The sequence below is a fragment of the Sardina pilchardus genome, chromosome 5 (assembly GCF_963854185.1).
Source record: "Sardina pilchardus chromosome 5, fSarPil1.1, whole genome shotgun sequence".
Taxonomy (NCBI): domain Eukaryota; kingdom Metazoa; phylum Chordata; class Actinopteri; order Clupeiformes; family Clupeidae; genus Sardina; species Sardina pilchardus.
In genome coordinates, this window is record NC_084998.1 from 11,614,103 (window position 1) to 11,638,057 (window position 23,955).

A 23,955-nucleotide genomic window follows, 5' to 3' on the forward strand; every position below is an offset into this window, starting at 1 on the left:
CATACTGCAAGCATAGAAGCACATAGTAGCCTACCACAACCAACTCATAAACCAGAAACAATATAACAGGCTATGCAACATCATATATAGGAGTTAGAAAGTAAATACAGGAGAAAGAATAATCATGTCACCAATATGCACATCAATATGCATCAATATCAACACTAATTAGATAGATTAACTACTTCAACAAAGACCAAAATTCAGATAAGGAAAAATGTCAAATGCATTCCCATTGAAAACTTGTTCATGTGGTTTAAGTCTTGTCATGGCTGAATTTTGGACATCCACTCATTCAGTACATAGTACAACGATGATGATAGGCCTACATATAGGCTAATAATGATCAAAATGAATGGCCTATGTTAAAGTGAAAGTTAGGCAGCCTGTCCTTTCAAGTAGCCTACAATACCCAGGCTGTATAATTTTACCATTCTGGTTTTGTATAGATAAAGTCTTCAGTCCTCATTGCGCTCTAGCTGAGGGCACTTTTCTTGCTGTGGACCCAATGAGCCAACAGTTCCCAAATCTTTCAGAGAGGGCAGTCTGTCCACACTGACTTCTACGGTAGCCCACTTCCGTTTAGTCTAACCGTACTTCATTGCGTTCTGTCTATCGGTCGAAAGAGTTTATGTTGCCTTGGGCTTTGGGAATCCTAAACTCTAGGCGAAGCATGCAGAGTTTCCATGTTCAATCAAAACCAACAACAGGCCACATGTTGTTGTAAAATAGCATCATCGTTCGAAATCCATCTTCTGTCTCAATTGTTCAACGTCGAGAATGAAAAGGCAAAATTCATGGCAAGACGGCATCGCAAGAATCTTTAGATATGATTCTGACAAAACGACAAGAGAGAGTGATACCACGTAAGTTATTGTTACTCTGCGTGCATCTCATTGATAGTAAACGACCTTCGTGGTCCTTACATTCGAACTGTTTTATAGATGCGAATGTTCGATAAAGTTTTCATTGTTTATCTGTGGTGACGCAGACTGGTGCCATGCTAAAATGTAACCAGTTATCTTGTTTCAGATCAGAATCAGTGTTTTTGCCTGCCATTAGCCCGACCACATCGATAACAATGTGGTCCATACGTTGTTTCAGATGTTAAACATTGTCAAATATTCAGAGGTGGAGTCTGCCGAACTGCGGGAAAGTTAATTTTGGAATGACCCACCCTCTCATAACTGATGATGATTCCTTCAGACTTAGCGGTGACTCATTAAAAATGCCCAATGGAAGCAGGAAACATGATTTTTATTTTTATTTTATTAGGCAGCTGTTTTTCCTAACTATTTTCAAATAGACCTATACTTATTAGTCAAAAGTAGTTCTGGCATTTTGAGTCTAAGCACAGGCTATCAGTTACATGCAAAGGGTGGGACCCATGTCTGACTATTGTCACTTCAAGGTTCATTCATCCATTCTCCACACCCTGCAGAAATTTCTTGAGCAGCTGAAAATGACACTGACAATGACACTCACTGTTTTTACACTCTAGATTTACCTGCCATCCTCAAAGCAGCCTGGAAGATGAGACTAAGTTTGCACCTGAGAGGAGAGACGATGGTGATCCATTTGTGGACAATGACCTGGACATGTCAAAGGTATGTTTTCCACCATATCCAATGCCAGTTAGGGTTATATGACATATTAGGCCTACTGCTGTGCTGAATTCTCCTTGAATGCGTGCTTGAATATTTGAATTCTGTAAATCCCTGTATAAAGAACAAAGAATGAAGCGTTGTATACTTAATCGATGTATGGCATAAAACACTGGACTTGAACACACTCTCTTAGCAAGTGGGCAAAGTAGGTGTTGGTGTCGATCTAGTCTCTTAAAGCTTTGGGGATTGTGTTTTACCCAGCTAACTACCGTTATACTTATGTCTATAAGAAAGTGTACAAGAAGATGTCCTCACTATGATATCTTTAAGAGGGCATCATACATACTTTTTAAGAATTACCCATTTGATCCCAAATGGTCTCCAGTTGGAGTTATAAGAACAGATAAGATGTCTTTCTGTCTCAGCTACATATGTTGTACAGCATAGAATATTTAGTTTAACTATATATGTTGTACAGCATAGAATATTTAGTTGAACTATTTGCTCTGTAGTACAGTAATTAAACCTTGTCATCCTGCAAGAAGTTGTAGCATATACACCAGTCAGTATGGGTAATTTATGTTTGTATCTTATGCATTTTAATTGGCATGCTAAAAAGATCAATAGTCCAACTTCCATTTTTATTCTTTACCATTTTAGTTTGATGGAAAAAAATATCACTATCTGCATTTTATTTGGAGTCTTTGTTGTCTGCATTGTTCAACTTTGGTGTGAATATGTACTGGCCATTTGCTATCAGATATATTTCCATCGAGGAGGAACATAATATTTTGGTTCCTTGAATCAGTGGTCTTGTTCCCTGCTATTGCTGGAAAGTAAAGTAGGTCATCTTCACGCCAAACCAATGCTTGTTTTCCTTATAATTTGTTATGTTTGTCACAGAGCCAAGGAACCAGCAAATGCAATCATCACAACTCATTACAACACATACATTCAGAGCTTGTTTCTCCCTCTTCAACATCCTGATGAATTTCCTACCACAGAGTTTAGGGAGTGAAGAGATATCACACGGTGCCATTGTGTTGTGCAGCCACTATAGTCATTGTATCATGGCACAGCTGCACACCATAGTGCCTGACTCGGCTCTGAGGTCTATCTGTTTCAGTGGAGAGGTGAAAAATCCACTGATTTTACATCTGGCTCATGTACGTGCTATCTGGAATCATTTACAAAGCATAAGAGAGTATATCAGACATCCACGAATCTCTCTTCCTGTGTGAAATAAGGACAGTTTTGTTATCATCTGATCTTTGTATATCTGATAATCTCAACCACGCAATGAACAGTAGCACATTCATTCCAAAAGCGCTTTGGGACCATAGAATGCTTACAGGTTTAATCCACTACTGTGGAAGAGTGACATAATATCTTAATGTGTTATTTAGTATTGTGACAAATTTAGTGGCAGCACCTTTACCTACTACATTTTGTTGACAGCCTGTGTTAAAATACATAATGTTGCACACTGCGTGTAATGTGTCTTAGTTTAGGTCCCATTATAATAATTTCTGATGTATTCAATGATGCAGAATCTCATAATCAAAAAGTGCAAGAATGCATTCGGTTGATACTGTAAAGATCATTTGCTCTCTGTTTTGGCACTGAAAGAGTTAACGTTATTGTGGGCGGGATTGGGGGGAGGGGAAAGAAGGGGGAGGGGAACCGTCTGCTTCACAGGCACTTTAGGATTAGAGGCTGCCGGCACTGTAAAAGGCAAGCTAGTGGGGAAAGATCGAGTGTAGCCGCTTCACACGGCTCACTTTTCTCTGGTGGTGCCTCTGCTCGTGTGGCCGACGGTGCTCGGGAACGAAACCAGGTGCCCTCTATTCCTCTGTCTACCTCCTAACTCTGCCATTCACTCGTTTTTTCTCCCCCTCCAAATGTAGGCATTCCAGGGCTGTGAGGGAGAAGAAGGAACAGATCGTCAGAATCGGGACACCCAGGCAAATGTGCTGGACAATGAGGCAGGCTCATTGTCGGAACTCCCTGACAGGCAGCCTCCTCTTGGCCTTACCAAATCCCCGGGGCCCAGCTCACCCGTGCCCCCCTCAGATTCCTTTCTCAGAAGACTTGGGAGTTTGTTCCACTTCTTCTCCAAGGCAGAGGCGAGAGCGCCACAGCTCGAGCAAGATACAGCTGTGCTCTCGGGGCCTGGAGGAGTGACATGCGAAGCAGCCAGGACCCAGCAGATCAGTGAGACGACCGGTGGGCTGCCTGGGGTGGACGTCGTGGGCCCCCAGTGTCAGGAGATGGACAAAGCACCTACCGAGCAGGATCGCACTGCTTGTATGGCAGAGGAGACGGTCACCGAGGCACCATCTGGACCAGTGGGCCGGACACCAGAGAGTTTGTAAGTTACCCCACTCCCTTTTGCTGTCAGTCGGTTTCCCTCATTTACAAGGGAAAATGGAATTGTGACTATGGTTTCTCCTTCACATTAGGCTTTCAAACACTGTTTGTGAGGTTCCTGGTGGACTGGTTTCCAAAAGATTTATTCAGATTATGTAACTGGCTTGAAATATAAATTCCCCCGAAATGTGACTGTTGTATTTGCAGCATTTTGGGATCAACTTCAAAGGAAACTCAATTGAACTTGCATGAACTAGTATTAGTGAGGGAGGAGTGCTTGCAGGCTATTTGGTATCATGAATGTGTTTCAGTTATCAGGAGTTCTCACAGATTTTGCATGTGGGAGTTTATATTGGCTGGCATTGCAATGCTTCAGGGAGGCAATGTCCTGGCATGAAATTCCATGACATGTGACTTCATGACTGAAAGAGCCTTGGCATACAGCGTGTTGTTATGAGACATCTCTTATGATTTCTTGAGACTTCAAACTGCTGTCTTTTTATATTGCCATGGAACTGGCAGGGCTATTAAATAAAACTAGGACACTTCTTTGCTTCTGGCTCTACCTTGGGGGATAAGGAGAGGCATATACTGTACACTAAGTAGCTTGGATAATGTTGGATAATGCAGACTGGTGTGCTAGCCTCATATGAGGCCTAAAGTAGTTTTGACATCCAGTCAGGCACACCCAGTTACAGCCTTAACACTGCTGTGATGTTGCACCCCTTTTCCTGTTTTGTGAGCAGTTGTGTTTTCATTTCTCCATACAAGATAGAGGGCTGCTACCCTTATCACTTATCAGTTTTATGCACAGTATCGACCGATAAGTTGTCACTGTTTGCCATATGAATTGATACGGTAATGAAATTGAACAGAAAATTTCCGAGATATAGTAATCAGTAGTATTAGTAGTCAAGTTCCTAATCACAAATCTAAAGGAGCATGTCCTAGAGTTATAGTTAGAGTATCATCACTCACCTGTGCTCTGTCTGTGTCATTGTTTTCTCTGTCCCTTCCCCTTGCGTCTCTTTCGCCTGCTTGCCCAGACTTTGTGTTTGCTCCCAACGGTGTCCATGTCAGCGGAAGTGATTGAGCTGAAGTACATCTCAAAATGTGCCATGTCACAGCACACAGCAGCTTTTTTGGGTGATGGCACTCAACCTTTTGTCTTTCTTGCTCGTTGTATGTGAAGGTGACACTCCCTGGAGGTTAAACCCAAAGTTCCTCTGTTCGGGAGCTCATGTTAGCATGTAGTTGGTGGCCTAGATTCAGAAGGCTGAGTCTGGACCCTGTAACCTCACTTGATAGACTCAATCCTGTGCCCTCCTGCTGGTTCTGAATCTTATATTATCAGCAAAAGCACATAATAGGAATCTGCGGTGCAGATTGTGAACAGGCACTTCCCCCTATTCTAGTGGTGTGAAGAAAAGGAAACACTGACATTTTGAGAGAGACACGATGACCTCATCTGAGACCAAGTGTGGGAAGCAAAGAAAATGAGTATTGTGCTCAAGTCATTTGGGGGGGAACAGACACATAAGAAATACCTTCCCAAGGCCACAATAAAGTTGTAATGGGCTGTCTAGAAATTATCTGTCCTTTATATTCAGAGATAATTTATTAATAATTTGCTGGAGGAACTAGCCTGTTGCAACCATAGAGTGTATATACAGTGGTTGCAACCAGTGCAGTATCGCTGAAATAATCCTGAAACCAATACGATCCATTACCTTATTTTCCCACCTATTAACCTAGATTTATATGATTTTGGTACATTTCTTCATCTAAGAGGTTAATAAAAGTTGAATACCCATGCACATCCTTAGTTAATTTAGCCCGGGTGCAGGATCTTAAAGAGCCGTAAGCCATACAAAAAGATGATAAGTATCCGCACACCAGTATACTGTAGCTCCCAGTGAAATGTATTGACAAGCAATGTTTCGAGCCAATAGCTAGCCTGAGGAAGAGCTATTGGCTCGAAACGTTGCTTGTCAATACATTTCACTGGGAGCTGTACTGGTGCGGATACTTTTTATCATTTCATATAAGAGGTTACCAAACAGGCGGGCTATACATGGGAATGCATTTTTTTCTTCTTCCTTTTTTTTCTCTGATTAAAGCGGCATCTGATTCTGAGTCATTGGGCTATTTGGGCACTGTGGGTAATTGTCTTTTTAATTCGCATAAAACATTGTCATGCAGTTTGTACACAATGCAGCTAATATGTGGGACATTTCAGTATAATACTGACATATTGTTGTAGTTCAGCTAAATGAATAGAATACTTACTCAGATCTAGAATTATAGTGACATGTTTGCTACCCAATGGTGAACTGCTACAGTGTTGTAGTGTTGAGTTACTGAAGGTGGGAGATTCTCAAGAGGCAGAGAGGAAGAGATGGCATTATAACCGCGGGTAAAATAGGCTTTTACCAAGGAACGGCTTGGCCAGCAGTGATTAATCACTGGAGAGCAAAAATCTCGTCTAGATGGCGGTTGTGCTTAATCACTACATGTGGAGGTGACCAGAAGGAGGGCTTTTGGGATGAGTGTAGATGGAGAGTTTAGTATTGAGTGACGCCACAGACCCAGAGCATAGGTGAGGGTGAGTTTGAGAGACCAGCATTCTTGACCATCCATCATAATGAACAATGCTGTGTGTCTGTCTGAAAGGTATGAGCAGTATGTTGGAAATCTTGAAAGTGGCTCTGTGCAAGAGGATGTCACATTCGCGTGCACCAGGAGTCATAGGGCAAGACTAATAGGAATATTGTCCCATTTCATTTGACGACTGGTAAATAGGAGCTGGGCTAGCGTGCAGTGGCTTGAAAGTTGTGGGTTCAATTCCCGGATTCCACCATTGTGCCTTTGAGCAAGGCAACTGGCCAACACAGTGCTTGCTAAATTAATAAATGTAAACATATCAAGCTCCAATCTCTGAAATTACTGACTGTTTTTGCTTTGGAAAATCACATAGATTGAAGACATATTGGTTATGAAGTTTAGGAGTATATTAAGAACACTGCTGTGGTAACATCCTTAGAAGGCTGGACGTAAGAATCACCTTCTTGCTGTAGCTCTTCTTTATACCGCATTGATGCCACAGAAATGCTTCTGGATTTATTCTATTGTATGTATGTGAACTCACCCTTTCAGAGGCTGATTTTGTGATAGCTGTTTACCGTGTCAAAACTGGTCTTTCAGGAAGGTTGTTCTTGCCACGCAGAGAAGCGTAGAAAGATGAAGGAAATACATGTATCTTGAGCATGTCAGTACTGTTATTTTGCGGTGACACCTCCACATTCAGAACAATAGAAAGAAACATGGGCCAGTTGCGTTACAGACAGCTCATGTTTGAGGGTAGACACACCCTTTTTGTTTTCTCCTCCATATGCAAACAGTCCAGTCACTGAAGGCTACAGTTGAGTTCCAGCCATTGAAATTTATGAAACAAAAAAAGTGTGAATAGGTTGTGTCAATATAGCAAACTAAATGTATTTCAAATTATATTTCTGAAGAGTGTTATTTTCCCAGTAACAATGATCCTCTATTGCCTTGAAATAATCTTTCTCTAACCAGAAGATTATTTGGACAGTCAATTGTTTCCCCCCATTTCCTTAGTGGTTTTTGTCTGTATCTCTGTAGGAAGTCTATGCCGGAGGCTAATTGTACATCATAGGGAGTGGTTCTGGTTGGGTGTAAGGAAGCCTCCCTTCCTCAGCCATCCTGGCTGTTGTATAATAAATGCTCAGAACTCTTGCAGGGCACTCAATTTGTTATTTTTCTCTCTCTTAAACTGATTTCACGGGGATATGCTGCATTATTAGAATTGATTTAGTTATTTATTTCTCACTTGAAATGGTGTCTTAAGTTGAGTGGAAAGCTGAGAGTGAAAGCAAAGATTGAGTGCGCTTTAGATCCATAATTTGCTCTTTCAAGAAGATATTGTGCACTCAAAGCAGACAGTAAGGCTGAGATGTACTGTTTAATGCACGACAGAAAGTGCTGCAAAAGAGGTATGTGGTCTCCTGAAACAGTTTCCTGCTACTTTTAAGCCATTAACATTGGGTAGGCTATATACATTTTAGTCAGCAGTCCTCCACAGTAAGGACCGGGAAAAGCCTGCACACCTTTAACCTATCAATTAGGATGAGAGCTAATCATTGATTGTGTCACAAGGATAATGACCAAACAAGATATGTTGTAATGCTGTAATTAGCACACTTTATTAATGTAAGGTCATAGCCTTATGGGCCAATTCCAAGGACTATGTTTATTCCATTGGACATACTAGGCCTCTATGTTTTTCACATTTTATTCCTATTTTCTTCACATTGTTCAACTTTGGCAAGCAGCATTAAACAATTCTCTTCTCCTCTCCTTTAGACCTTGGGCTAGGCATAGTCAGAAGGTTCTTGGATAGGCAGTGTGCTTTGCTCAGTAGCTTAGTGGCTTTGCCTTTGGACAGATACACTCGCAGATGTAAATGAATATTTGATGCTCTTGCACTGCTGTTTGAGTGGCTGTTATTACACATCACGTCCTCAGCATACAGTACATGGAGATGTTCTCTTAAAAGCATAACTGAGTGCGCTTGTGCGCATTTCTGTCTAAACATGCTCATCTCTTTTTCTCTCTCTTTCATAAAGACCGTCTGTGTCTGAAGACCACGGGCCGGCGCGGAGCCCGGCTGGAGACCACGGGACTTCGACAGGAAGCGCAGAGGAGGGTCAGCAGCAGGTCTTCGACGGTCCGGCCGTCATCACGCACACGACCTACCGAGGCCAGAAGGAAGCTCGGAAGACGCGGAGGAGGCAACCCGTGCAGATCTACTCTCCCATCTCGGAGGGTGACGAGGGCCATCCCTGTCGAGGCGCGTCCAGCGGGGGCGTAGGAGGAAGCCCTGGTCCACTCACGGGTGACCTCCAGCAGCACGGCGAAGCCGCAGCGGAACTCCCTGGCGTGGCCTCAGAGCGATCTGAGGTCTTGCCCTCGCAGGAGGCTCGTTCAGAGCCATCTTCACAGGCTACTTGTGTCCAGCCAGCTGATGCCCATGGTGCTGCCGGCACACACAAGGCGGAGGACACTCTTCCTGGGGATCAGGGTTGCCAAGAGTCCCCATCGCTTTGTGTGTCGGCACCTGGCATCAGGAACTGCGAGGTGAACGATTGTTCCTCGTACGCAAGCAAGAGCCTGGACGTACAGTTACCTGATCTGCCTGTCGGTGGTACAGGTGAAAGTGTAGCGAAGCCACAGCTGCCTCAGGATGAGGATAGCATAGAGTGTGAATCCAAAGCCATGGTGGATATCATACTGAAGAATGCACTGACTGCACTGCAGAGCATGGAGACATCAGAACAAGAGAACGCCATTCCTCACGAAGCCCATGTTGAGCGTGAACCCTTTACTTACGCAGGAGCTAGACACGGATACCAGAAAGAGGATTATGATTTTAAAGATGCTACACAAGAACTAGAGGATAAGCATGCCATGACCACTCACGTAGATGACCAAGTCATCTCTAGAGCGCAGGGGGACGGTAGCAGGTCAACCTTTTCATCAGGCTATGAGTCCATCGCCGGGTCAGACACAGATATCCGGTGTAGCCCTGGTCAGAGCTTTGAAGGAAGTCCTCTGGCGCTTCCAATCAGCGGCCTTCATGTGGAGTCTCTTTCTATGGCGATGCCTGGAATTGCAGACTCTTCCGAAGAAAAGTTAACAGGGGACAGTGAATCTGAAAACACAGACTGTGAAAAGTATGACCATGACAGTACTGATGTAATAAGAGACACAACATTTAAAATGGATGACGGTGAGACTGAAGGTTGTGTAGCATTCGAACCTCAGCCAGAAGAGGTTAGAACTCTGACATTTGAGGGGGATGACTTGTACTCTAACTCTTGCGTTGTGAGTGAACCTGAAGTGGGAGATGTTGATAAAGAAATCAGACCAAAGTCCTGTCAAAATTCAGAGCAATCAGTACAATTTCAACCTGTTTCACATTGCACTTTTCAGAGTGGATCCATTGGTGCAGAAAACGCTAAGCTTGAAGACTTTGAATTAAAAACTTTAACTGAGTGCACAGAGGTAGCAAACATGGATCCAGAATCTTTTAGTTCAGTGTGTGAGCCGGGGGAGAAGGTTCAGAGTCAGGACGTTGTGAGACCAAAGCCCTTGCCAATTGCACAGCACTCGTTAGCAAGCCATGACTCTAAAGACAAGGCAACAGAGGAGCCCACTAGTTTCAGCAATACTCAGTCAAGGCCAGAGAGGAATACGGTGGTGGCACCCCAGTGTGTCGTGTCTGAAGACCAGTGCCAGGATTCTGAACACTCTGTCGTAGCCACGGTTTCAGATGGTGAAGAGAGTTGTGCGACGTTCACGGCACAGGATGGATTACATGCTCAGGACAAAAATGTGGATTTTGCTCTATTAGCCAGCTCAATCAGTTTGTTGGTCTCGGGACCTCCACCTGTCCTCGGTTCAGGCTTTCCCATGGCCCGCGGCGAGGAACAGGAGCAGGAGGAGGAGGAGGAGGAAATGGATGCCATATTTGTTAATGACACTGGATCCATGGAGAAACCCACTCCGCGGAGAGGGAAAAGCTATCCTTTCTCCCTCTCCCCGATAGTTGAGGAAGAGGAGAGCCTCCAGGTGCCGCCGGCCACCGAGGAGGAGCTCAAGAGTTCTGACCAGCAGACCTGCTCCATACTGTCCCTCCTGCAGTCCGTGAGCGAGCGCCTTCAGTCCAGCGGCTTCGCCGACGGTGACCCCGACACGTGGGCGGACTCCATGGAGGCCTTCCGCTGCTCTCGCTGGGGCGGCCTTTCTGACCAAGTGGGCGACGCAGCTGAGGAGAACCCGCCCACCGATCAGGATCTTACGCTAAAGGACGAGGCTGAGACGCTCGGCGATGTGGAGGAAACGGTCAGTGTAGAACCACAGGAGGCACCTGAGGAGAAAGACTGGGTGACTCTTCTGTCGAAACCTAAACGGATTGCTAGCAGCCCATACTATGAGTGTCTGAAGTCCAAGCCACCATCGATCCCTCCAGTGGTTAGTATTACTGATGGAAAACTGTCAAAACCATTAGTCAAGGTAAGGACATTTACTGGTCATAAAACATTGGTCAAGGTTTGCTGCTTGTGAAGTTTAAATGATTGAGTGTTGGGGATTTATTGTTGGTGTTGTTTCTGTCATCATAGGGGGAACAGTTAAGCCTTAAAAGGATCATGCCAAGACCCTCTGTGGTAAGATCTTTTTTGTGTTTATGTTTTACTGTAGTTCTGTGTATCCTCTTGTCAGTGAAACTTGAACATGGTGAAATGATAACCAAATTTATTGAGAACTCCATGCTGGTCACAATGAATGTGTCTTAAAATAAAACTGTAACAGAGCTGCTTCATTTGCATTGGAACGCTGGTCTTTCCTGTAACATGTAAATACATTTAGAGTAGGAAAGTGAAATAGAGTTGCAGAGCCTGGCGAAACGTAGTGTAAAAGGAATAGCAAAAGAAAAGGAAAGACGCAGCTTTAAAAACAGAAAAATCCACACATATAGCGAAAAGCAGACTTATTCTACAACATTGCAAAAGTAGCAGTAGATAAGTGTAGCCTACGGTACGTGTTGGATTAAAGCAAAGGCCTTTCTTAATTAAAGGTGAGGGCTTTTCCTTAATGGCAGGCCAGGGCAGTTCAGTGGCTAGTGTGAGAATTAACGTCCCCTCCCTTCTTTTAACACTAAGGTTATGTCTGGCAGCGCAGGCTCACTACCACATGCTGTCAAACCCCAGCTGGCATTTCTTTTCTTTGAAAAATAGGGAGTGAGGTTGTTCTGATGTAGGATTATTGTAAGATTATTTCATGCTAACTCAGTGTTCTCATATCAAGTATTACATTTTGATAGATCTCTTTTTAATGAATTGTTGAGCATTGGCAGAATGTTTTTTTGTTGTTATTTGGTCGATTTCAAGCAAATGTCATTTCTTGTCTAACTTGATGAATTAGATTATTAGATCATATTAGATTTGAATTGTCACACAGTTTATACATTTTGATCAAAATAAGTGTACTCACTCACAGTGCATACTACAGGTCACGTGATCATAGGCCATAGGACATGGAATCCTGTCGAACTGGCCTCTGGTTCTAAATCAGTCGTATTAGCACAGAGCTTGAACCCCATGCTGTTAGTGTTGTTCTTTGGCGCGTCTCTTTAGCAGTCAGATGATCTATGCAGCCTTTACTCTCTTTACTCTCTGGTTGTGCACAATATCTGCTTTGTAGGTAGACTGTAACCCAATACCTTTGTCTTGTCCACCAGAGAGACATAGAAGCATTGGTCTGATTAATGCACTTATCCCTCCTCCTAATCCATCTCTGAGACTGCCTACATATCATCCCAGCAGCCAGGTGGAAAGATGCTCATATGCTGTTGGAAAATATCCTCTATTAAGGCACTCACAGCATCAGAAGAACTTGTGTATAGCCTATACTGTAGGCATAGCGATGACCACCTTGCAGATTGTTTTGGCAAATTAGTGTACAGCCTTTGAGGTGGGCTAACAGTCAACTGACAATGAATGGCGGAGGAGAGGTTTATTTTGATTAAAAGAGTATGGGATTTATGGTGAAATGGTGAAGTTTATTTTTGGTCCATGCTGGTCCATTATTGCTACAAACAAAATGTATAAACTGTTGTGCATTTTGCTTTTTACTTCCTGCTTTTTAGATGCATGTCTATGATGGTGTGACATTCTCTGGAGAGAAGCGAATTATATTTGACGATGTGGTGGACACTGGGGACATGGCTTTCAAGACTGGACTCTCCTTGCAAGCGCTGACAGGATGGTATGAAATCTCGCCTGTCAATCATTAATTATATATATTTAAAAAACAAAAAACTGCCAATCATTTTTGTTCAAATTGTTGATACTTGTTTTTTTTCACTATCACCTTTATTTTATAAGGTTTATTTTGAATAGATGTGATGCTTTATACTTACTTTTGTAAAATATGTAGTGAAATAGCATTTAGCTGCTCAACTTTTGTGTGCATAGGCTACTTTTGATAGGGATGAAGATAAGGATTTAAAATAATTGAATAAATAGATTGAGAGAGAAGGGGGTAGAAGTGCAGTGTTTGTAAATGCAGTATGGCAAGTCCATGTAATGCAGTTTAAAGAGTTTTATGTGTGTAAAGGATTTTACTACTTAATCTTTTCACTTTTTAGATTAGATTCAACTTTGTCATTGTGCAGAGTACTACGACAATGAGACCAATCACGGTACTGTCGCCTGCAACCATGACAATGTGTTAGAGCCATGTACAGGTGTGCAGTCGTAGGTGAAGACGGAGTAAAGGAGAGGGCTGAAAACACATCCCTGTAGTGCGCAGGGGTTCAGGGTGAAGGTTGAGCATGTGTGGTTATCTAACCTAACAGACTGAGGTCTGTTGGTTAGGAAGTCCAGAATTCGGTTACAGAGGGAGATATCGATGCCCAGTTCACTGAACCGATGTCAATGAACAGCATTCTCACTAAGGTGTTGCTATGGTCAAGGTGGGACAGGGCAGAGTGAAGTGCCGTAGAGATGGCATCCTCTGTGAGGTCCAGTGAGGGTGGTAAGCAGCAGGTCTTGAGTTGGGCCAGGACCAGCCTCTCGAAGCACTTCATGATGATGGGAGTGAGTGCAAGGCTTGTTGCGGTGGAGTGTTTTGGCACCGGCACAGTGGAGGTGGTTTTGAGCACGTGGGGACAGCTGCATGGGCTTGTGACAGATTAAATGTGTCAGTCCAGAACTCAGTCCACTGCACAGCACAGCACAGGCCTTGAGAGTAGATTTGTAGTAGTGTGATGACCTGGATGCCTTGCCACATGTGTCTGTCTCGGGTCAGAGTTGACGTGATCCTCAATCCTTAGCTGGTGCGTGGTGGGTCGTGCTTGGCCTTCTTGATGCCCCTTTTCATATTAGCCCTGGATGAGCAGCTTGAGCATCACCTGATCTGAATGCAATGTCTCATATGCCTTCAGCAGGAAGTCTGACCTCACTGTTCATCCATGACTTCTGATGAGGGGAAATCCGTTGGAGGGTAGTGTGACACTGTTGATGTCGGAGTTGATGCAGTCCAGAGCAGAGGAGGCATATAAATCAGTGTCTGTGTGGGAGTCATGGGTGGCCTGAGATGCGAACACTCTCCAGTCGGTGTTCTCAAAGCGCTGCTGAAGTGACGAGTCGGCTCCCTCTGGCCACACTTTGACTTTCTCTACTGTTGGTTTCACATAGTTGACGAGCGCTGAGTACTTGGGCAGCAGAAACAATGAGAGGTGATCTGAGTGTTCAAGATGGGGGAGGGGAGCGGCTTTGTCTGGATCAGCCATATTCGTGTAGACTTGGTCTTAAATCTTTTCTCCTCTTTTCTCCATTTTGATCGAATTTAGGCAGTGAGGGCAGTCTTTAAATTCTAGTAGTCGAAGTCACCTGCGACAATGTAGGCTGCCTCGGAATGCCCAGTTTGTTGTTTACTGATAGCAGAATGCAGTTTTTTCATGGCAAACTTAGCATTAGCATCCAGTGTTATATAGGCTGCTGTTACTACAGTTGATGATAACTCTCTGGGCAGATAAAAGGGTCTACACTTAATCATGAGATACTCTAAGTAGTGTCTCTTCACCACATTTTGTTAACATAAATGGAGAAACCCCACCTCTGGGCTTGCTGGAGTATGGTTACGTTTTTTTGTAGCCTTGAGGTATTCCTCTGGGTTAATGGTTTGTCTGACATGCTGTATAGTTTGATGGATCCATGCATCTTCCTGTGATGTCAGATGTCTGGCTTGTAAAACCAGTTTTCTTTGGGAGGTATGCATAGCTTTATAGGTACATTGCAGATAGCAACCAGGCAAGTACAGAGTGGCTGAGTTGATAATTAATTGATAGTGAATCATAATCGTCATTCTGTTGAGCCAGTAATACATGCTGTGTTGCTTGGCTCTTGTAAAGTCTGCTACACTTAGCTTGGTGTAGTTGAAAGCTTACGCAAGGTCTCATTTTTAATGGATGCCCACCTTCCATTTGTATTGAGAGGCAGTTCCCCTTGGGTCGTTGCCTTTGCTGCATTATTTACACGAGCCTAACATACCAGGAAGCACAACAGTAGGAACAGCAAACAACGCTGGGAATGGGAGTTTTAACATCTCTCTTGTAATACTCTCTCGAGTATTGCTACAGTAGTGTGCAGCTGTGGCTACTGACCTCAACCATTTCTTTAGTCAGCAGTAGTTGCTTTCTGGCCCCCTTACAGATATGACTTTAAGAGGCAGAAAGGTTATTTTTGATTGCCTTTGTTGGTGACCATTTTCTGTATGTTGCGCAAGAGTCAATTTCCCCACCTTTCACCCCATGAAGATTTTGTGTGAATAGTTCTTCCCGGTCAGTCCCAAGAGGTGAAAACAAGCCGTTTCAGGGAATTTCTATCAAGGTTTTCAGTCGTAATTGACTTGAGTGGAAAAAGATAATGATTAACCTGGAGACAATCTCGTTATTGTAGGTTCCTGTCAAACACACTACCAGCAATGTTTGTGTGTGTCTAGTCAGACATGTCAAGTGCAGATGCAGTTTTGACTAGCCCTGGGTGTTCCAGCTACCATATTGTCAGTGTTTCAGGCTAAAATTGTCCATCTCCTTGTAATGGAGAGAGAGGGGGTGCTGCACAAAACAGCACATAAAAGATTTGTGTGTGTGTGTGTGTGTGTGTGTGTGTGTGTGTGTGTGTGTGTGTGTGTGTGTGTGTGTCTGTCTGTCTGTCTGTCTGTCTCTATGTATCTTTGTATCCCGTTGTGGTGAAGACCGAGTTGAGTGTTTTTCAAATGCCTGCTGAGAAGCTATTTGTGGGAGGAGCGGTGTTTCCATGGCTTCACTGTGTGTTGTGCAGATCCCTCTGAAGACAGTAATTCTCTCGGTAATGTACGTGTATGAAATTGTACATGGAAGGACAAACTCTCTGTGTGTGTCGCAGCTGGCTGCTGTACGTGGAGCCGGGGTTCAAGGGGACCTGCATGGTCCTGGAGGAAGGGGAGAAGGTGCTGATCGGAGGAGAGGGGGAGGTGCAGGAACAAAGTACAAACAAAGTGAAGTCTCCCGACCCAGTCTCCATCGGATCTATTAGAAGAGTAGTTAAGGTATGTTTTCTTTTGTCCATATTATTGAGTTTGTTGTGGCTCTTTGTCCCCCTCAAATTTCTGCTTATTCAGCTGTTCTGTTTTTATGTGGATGTCTGTTGCTATCTTAGATTTACAGTATCTGCCCTCATTTCTGTAATGGTCATTTTCCAGCTTGGTTATGGAATATCATTGTGCTTTTTAGGATGATAGTATTCCAGAAATCCACTGTCATGAAGGTGAATCCACAGTTGTCTTTCATTCTCGGACTGATAATTTGGAGGCTGTCCAGTTATCTAATCTCACAGTCAAGTCTGGATGGTAAGAACGGTCCCATTGTTATTGAAGTCTTGAGGACAGAATAGGAAGACTGGAGACCAGAAGCTCCATATTGGTTATATGTTGTTTTATGATCACAGAATTACTTCTTACATGTTCTGTATTTTGTTTTGATTCTAAATGAAGCTGGCTGGCATATGAACAGAATGGGTTCAGTGGTCATTTTGCTGTTTTGGAAATTGGAGGAAAAACAACACATGGATCTGTGTCACTGGTCAGGTCCCTGCGTCCCCTCACAAGGGTAAATGATCGACTTGCTGTGTTTACCTGCTCGTATAGCCATTTAAACCACAGTGCCGTTTATACGTATTTCTTCTCACACTCTTTGTTTCTTCTCTGATTCTTTGACAGGGAGGACCCAAAGTCTCAAGACCGCTGGATCCCAAGGTGAGAGGTGGCAGTGCTCAACAATGTCTTGTTTTCTGCTGAGTGTGCAGGTAGTAGGCCTAACGATTAGGTCGTGTGTTGCGACGTGTTGAATGACACTACTTGATTCTTAAATCCCGCAGATGGTGCTTTACGAGTTCCCCCATTTCCAAGGCCAGCACCGAGAGCTCGGCACCAACACGTCCAGGGTGGAGGGGCTGCAGAGGGTCTCCTCTCTGCGGGTCATCAGCGGAATGTAAGTCATGCTGCCACCCACGTGCCGTGCCGCCACCAGTGATCCCTCAGCCTAAGGATCACAGTCAACACATGCTGTGACCGGCCTTAAACCGGCAGCAAACAGAAAGACATAGTCACGGCGCTGCACTCTGGGCTTTTGTTTGCTATCATGTTTCACCTCGCCACACATCTCACTGGGTGTGGAGCCAAAAATCAGTTCACTGGATTTCCCTAAGCTGGTAAATACTTCAAATAAGGTGCCATGTTTCCGTTTCTCCTCTAAAGAATGTGCAATCAAAAATAGACTCAAGTTGAAGGTGCATGTGTCTGGTTTGGAACACAAAACAATAAAAAAGGTAGTGGCCATTAAGTCTTTCTCTTTTTGGCCATCCCTTAATCTTTATCAAGCTCTTATTGTACTCTCTTGGGTTTCTGAATGAGTAGCATTTTGAGAGTGTTTGTTTTCCTTTTGTCCTGTGCTGTTTGATAGATGGGTGGGATACTCCAGAGAACACTACAGAGGCCAGCAGTGTTTGTTGGAGGAGGGTGAATATACTGACTGTCGACAGCTTGGCGAGTCGGATCGTACTTTCCTCTCTTTCCGCTTTCTACTGGCAGTGAGTGCACACACACGCACACACGCACACACCTCTCATCTAATAAACTGATTAAATCTCACTGTCTCTCCTTGAAAGTACCTGCGGTCCAGTGTCAAATATCACAAAAAGATACACATTTAAAATTCCAGAGCAGTAGATGACATTATGTATATGTAGTCTGACATATCAAGAATTTGCTTTATCTCAAAGTAGGTCAAATTTTGCTTTTCTTAGCATTAAGATCTACTTTTAGGCTAATTGGGCTATTGGTTTATCATCTGCTACGGTCACCCCTGCTATCAAACCACACCAAGCTGGAGCACAGCTCCTTGCCCAACTGTTTATCCTTAATGGGATTACTCATAAGCTGCACTACTCTATGACCTGCTTCTTGGCTGGGTTATGCTTTTTTATATACTGGTCATAGACATGTCGCACTTTTGTATTTGGAGGCCGCCTTAAGTGCCCCTAAGTCTAGATGAAGTTGCATGAAAGTTTTCTACCTAACGCTGTTAACATTAAAGTTTAATAGTTTATTGATGCAAAGGCTTACAAACTCATAATGAAAGTAATTCCTGATGTCTTGTGAATGCTCTATTTTTAGAAGCCATATTATACTGTTAGTGCACTGTAAATTCTTTTTTCCCCTTTCTCCTTTATTGCTTTTGTCAGGATTGTATTGAACCAGCCATCTCATTGAGGAATGCTCACTCTCCTGAGACTGCTCATATGGACATAGTTGACCTAGATGTTCCAGATATGGAGAAGAGTGGCCCTAACCTTGAGCTCGCTTCCATTTGTGTCAAGAGTGGAGTGTAAGTGTGACATGTTGAAGGATGTTGTTTTTGAGGCTAAGTTCTGCTGTTTATCATGAAGAGGGAGTTCATCAATGAGGTGTACCGCAAAAGGAGCAAGCATCTCCTGGGGAGGAGGGGGGTGCAAGTCAGTGTGAGTTGGTATTTAGAAATGCTGTCCTGTGTGCCTTAGGTGGGTGGCATACAGTGGGAAGTTTTTCTCTGGAGACCAGTACGTTCTGGAAAAGGGCCATCATTCTGGTCCTCTCGACTGGGGCGACCGCAGTGGGGAAGTCATGTCGATCAGGCCAGTTCGTTTGGTGAGTTTCTGTGGTGGCGGCATGGCTCTGAATCTGGTCTATTGTGTACTGTGGTGCATCTGTTTGATTTGGGTGAATGGAGTTAAAAAAAATGTGAAAACGATGCACAACCACAGATAAACATTTTTTTTTCTATCTGCAGTCTTGTGGGAACAGAAAACCAAAGCATTTGGTATGTAACATTATGAATCAACATTTCAGAAAAATATGAAGCTGAGATTGTTGAGTGAATGAGATCTAACCGGCTTCTTCCTCCTTGAAGATCCGGGCGTACAGTGAGCCTGACTTCGGCGGGGAGCGTCGCGAGTACGAGTCCGAAGCAGCTGACTGCAGCTCTCTCCATCCCATGTCATTCAGAGTGATCCATGGAAGGTGAGCCTCTGCTGACACTGGAAAAAGGCTTTTACTCTATGACCCCTGGCCTGGCAGCAACAAATGATCCAGCCACTGACATGGCCCTCTGCTGCTCACACAGATCTGTGTGATGATGGGTAACCTTCATGTAGGCTGTTTTGACCCTCTCAATGTATTTTGTGCAGTTGGGTGCTTTTTGATGAAGAGGGCTGCTCTGGAAAGCAATTCATCCTGACGGAGGGGCTTTTCCCCGACCTGGCCTCGTGTGGCAATGACGGATCAGCCATCAAGTCGCTCCAGCCAGTTCCATATGTAGGTATACAGTAGCCCTCAGTGATTCAAGCTTTCGTCTAGGCACATTGTTGTCCACAATTCCTTAACTAATGCATCACACATTGAATGTGTGTAACACACATACACACACACACATACAAACACTCACTCCTACTGACCCTATCAACACACACACACACACACACACACACACACACACACACACACACACACACACAAACAAACAAACACACACACACACTCCTACTGACCCCACCAACGCACACACACTCCCACTGACCCTACCAACACACACACACTCTCACTCCTACTGACCCTACCAACGCGTGCACGCACACACACACACACACACACACACTCCGACTGACCCTACCAACGTGCGCACACACTCATACACACACACACACATTAAAAATAAACACAGCAATTGATTGTAACTAAGACCTATATGTATTTTCTAAGTGTTTTTCAGACCCATCCATTAGTCTGTTCTCCCTGGATTCCTTTGAAGGCTTGGAGACGGAAGCAGTTATGACTATGGATGACATGGAAGGCTTTTTCACTCAGTCTCTCCGGGTCAATAGTGGACTGTAAGTCCTTTTGCTATTCCCGATAGCCACAACAATAGAAGGACTGTTCTCATATCAATGGAAATTCTTTATGTGTATTGTCCAAACAGAAGCAGGGGAATATCGTTTCTAATGAGATGTTTTATGTATGTGTCATAGATGGGTGGTGTATGAATATAGTAATTTTAAAGGCCGTCAGATGCTTCTTAAGACTGGTGAATACTCCAGGTGGGGCGAACACAGTAACTGGGACACCATTGGCTCTCTTCAGCCTTTTGGACAGGTAAGACTGTTCATGGTTCACAGTATAATTGGTGGAGATCACACACAAATGCTGATTAGATAAACCAATACTAGGTGGTAGCAAAAATAGTCCCGCTTACTTTCTAATGGTGGCAGATCCCACCAACATATCACTAGCATGTTTCTTCTTTTGTTGAATTGGATCAAATATTCTTCAACTTCAAATATTCCCTGATTAGCAAGAAGGACAGTTACAAAGAAAGAGATGTAAAACTTATTGTTGCTGAATCACAGCTCATTTGATCAAATAAATGAAATTACACATCTTAACTGTAATATTTATACTACAGCTATTTGGTGGGCTTTTTATTTTTAGCTTAATACATTGTGAAGGGAATATATTTGACCTATTCCATGTGTATGTTTCACAGCCAAAAGCTTACATTCAGTTGCGGAACCGGGTTCTGGGCTCAGTGCTGACTGCAGAACCCACAAAGGATGATGACGCCCCAGCCAAAGTGTCCCTAAAAGCGCCGAAGTCATTGGACTCTCAGCAGTGGATTTTTACTGATGGACTCCTCAAATGCAAGGTCAGTGTTAGAACGCCTTTCTCCAGCAATGAATTGTAAATCCTTGAAAGCCAGTGTGCGTGAGAATCAAGTAGAGGTGTATTTGTCTCTTATAAGACCAGTTACAATTCATCATGCCTCTGTTTTGACAGAGTGAGAATAGAGTATGCAAAAACACAGCTAAAAATATCCTTTCTATCTATAGGACATTTTTGAAATTCTAAACAGGATAGCATGAATACAGGCATGGCTTAAAAATAGCTCGTTTGAACATCTACTGTTTCTAAACAGTAAGCGACTTGAGTGCTCTGTTTGTTTGTCCTTCAGGTGGGGAAGGTGTGCATGTCTGTGATTGGTGGAAAGGCACACGTAGGGGCCCGGGTAGCTCTGTGGCCTGAGCATGGGCGCACTCACCAGAGGTGGAGCCTCAACGAAAACGGAACAATTTCCTCGTATCTGAACCACAGCCTTGTACTGGACATTAGAGGTGAGGTGTCACAGAGCATTACAGTAATTTCCCGCATATAAGCCGCATTGCGTATAAGCCGCAGGGCAGTGTTTTACACAAGTTAAAAGAATCATATTAACACCATATTAACTGCCCCCCTGTATTAACCTCATAGCTGAAGAAATTTAGCAAAATCAATGTATAAGTCGCGGCAAATAGTCGGGAAATTACGGGGTAATTATAACTTTGTTGTAATTGTTGTTATGTTTTCAAAGGCAATATTGAAATGCCATGTCTAATTTAGGAGAAAAACAAGCATGTTTTTTATTGTCTCTTAGGTGGGAACGGCATCGACAGGGACCACTTCATTGTCAATCAGTTTTCAGCTGATCAGTCTACACAGTTCTGGGACATTGAGTTGGTGTAGATTTGTTTTGTTGTTATTGTCTTTTATTATTGAAGCACATTTGCACATCCATAAGTTTCGCTTTAAAAGCGGCCTTTTAAATGCGGGTTTACCCTTCCCTCTGTGAAACTAGGGATGTTAATGTTTGTTTATTCCTTGATGTCATGGAAGATCCTCAGACAAAACAGAGGGTTAAAAAAATCCCTGCCATTAGCCCAGACTAAACCTCAAGTGTGTATGTTTTTCAGGAAAAGGTCATCTCACTGGAATTAAAGATGTACATTAATATTATAATGTTAAATTTGTGTATAAAAAAGTAAATTCAATCACAGTTCGTATCTATTACTGTAACCAATAAAGTGCCAATAGACTTACTTCTGTCTATGCACCTGTTTGTAAAGTCTGTATTTGTTGGAGATTTGTGCCAGACATACAATTTTGCTGAAAATCTGGAAATCCACCCTTACCTTGGTGTAGGAAACCAGGTTGTGTCAAACATTACTGGTCCACAGTGTTCTTCCTGAACATCATATTCGTATTACACACTTTATTAAGCTAATGTAAGGGTTTTTTTAGTTGCCACTAAAAAGGATATATTTCAAGAATACCCCTCAGGTGTACTTTACACTAATTGTTCACATATGTTGTGAGTCTGCTTGTCCATCATTTGAGTGGAGTTTCATTTGTTTTATTTACACTTTGATTACACTGGTCATTAATCTTAAGCCAGTCTTCTTCTTAAGTACATTTGACATCCAGTCTCGGGTGAATATTCATCAGCCAGTCCTCAGTCATATTGCATGTTGCCAATTGTTTGAATTTATTGGTGCAGTATGTAATAATGTTAAAGGGAGCTCTGACCATGCACTTGATTAAATTTGATCAACCAACGGCCTAGTAATTTCATACATTCTTCTATCTCGGCACCATTTATTCATAACGGGTGTTTGGAATTTCTGGTCGCAAAGATTTGTTATTTGTTGTTTTTCATGACAAAATCTGATTTAAGAGTGTGCAGTGGCCATTATTTCATATGTCCATCACCTTTCATGTTATATAACCATAACTGTCAATATGTGGCGTTATAACATGCATACAGCTGCAATATTTATTACTTACACTTAATATGGATTCTCTTTAAAGGTTTTTCCCTATATTTTTTCCAATCAAAATGGTCACTGATAATTTTTTAAAAGCATACATGTGAAATGTTAAAGCCTTTCTTAGTGTAAGTTATTTCAGGGGGCAAAGAACTACATGTTTGTCAAACAAAAATGGCTGAAATACAGTGCCATGTTTAGTCTAGACATGTTATGTACAAAATGATTTTTTTTCAGGAGATGCAACAGACAATGGCCCGGTTTCCCAAAATCATTAAGAAGCTCTTAAGTCCTAAGAACTTCTTAGAAGCGTTCTTAGAACATTCTTACAACGCTCCTAAGAAGTTCTCAGCACTTAAGAGCTTCTTAACAATTTTGGGAAACCCGACCAATAGCAGTGACCTGGCAGGCCTCATGACAGATTAACGTAGAATCTAGTGGAAACTGGACATGTTGACTTGTGAGCCTGGAAGACTTGAAACCAACTAGCCATCTAAGAGTTCATGCATTTTATTGGGCTGATACTTCAGGCGGTATCTGTTCTCTGGTTCACCTGGGTACAGCTTTCAGACCAAAAACTACACCTTTAATGCATTGTGTGACTAATGGTTGTCACTGTGATAATGTAAAATTGTAGAAAACAACTGAATACAATGGCTGACTGATGTTGGGTGTTTCTGGAGTCGTGAAGGAATTAACATTACTGAAAACTGTCAGTTATTGGTTGCTGCTACAATAAAGGAATTTAACTGCCAGTTAGTGTATCTTATATTTTATACATTGTATCATTTGGAATAGATGACGCTGAGAGGAACTGCAACATGCTGCCTAGTTTCTTTGAAGGCACCTCTGTGGCTATACTTTTTGTGTGCTAAAATTCAAAAATAAAAAAAACGGTCAAAACCATCTCCAAGAAGTGTAACTTTATGTGCAGCATGTGACTATTCAGATATGTTTTGGAAGCATTTGATAGCGGAGAGCTAAGTAAGATGAACCAGTGTGTTTAAAAGAAAAGATTGGAAATCTAAAAACTGTATTTCTGATGATATGAAGAAAATTGTTCAGTAAGGAAGAATGATGTGGATGAAGTAGCTTTCTCCAGATATTTTGCATATCAACTGCAATAAGACAATTAATCATATAATCATCAAAAGTCATGTATTATGTGATGTTTATTATAGGCT

The 23,955-nt window shown here is 42.9% G+C and overlaps 1 protein-coding gene across 1 annotated transcript; it reads left to right on the top strand.

The window, feature by feature from the left end:
• Positions 1-615: 615 nt before the first annotated feature.
• LOC134080176 (beta/gamma crystallin domain-containing protein 3) lies at positions 616-23,647 on the top strand. Its single transcript, XM_062536463.1, has 22 exons — positions 616-866; positions 1,502-1,607; positions 3,515-3,978; positions 8,627-11,075; positions 11,183-11,227; positions 12,709-12,827; positions 15,992-16,154; positions 16,339-16,454; positions 16,599-16,713; positions 16,824-16,859; positions 16,982-17,094; positions 17,566-17,692; positions 18,347-18,489; positions 18,662-18,788; positions 18,931-18,960; positions 19,051-19,160; positions 19,328-19,454; positions 19,899-20,026; positions 20,165-20,288; positions 20,680-20,838; positions 21,145-21,304; positions 21,604-23,647. Exons 1-22 carry the CDS (start codon positions 781-783, stop codon positions 21,690-21,692), a joined length of 5,136 nt encoding a protein of 1,711 aa, XP_062392447.1. The 5' UTR covers positions 616-780; the 3' UTR covers positions 21,693-23,647.
• The last annotated feature ends 308 nt before the right edge of the window (positions 23,648-23,955 follow it).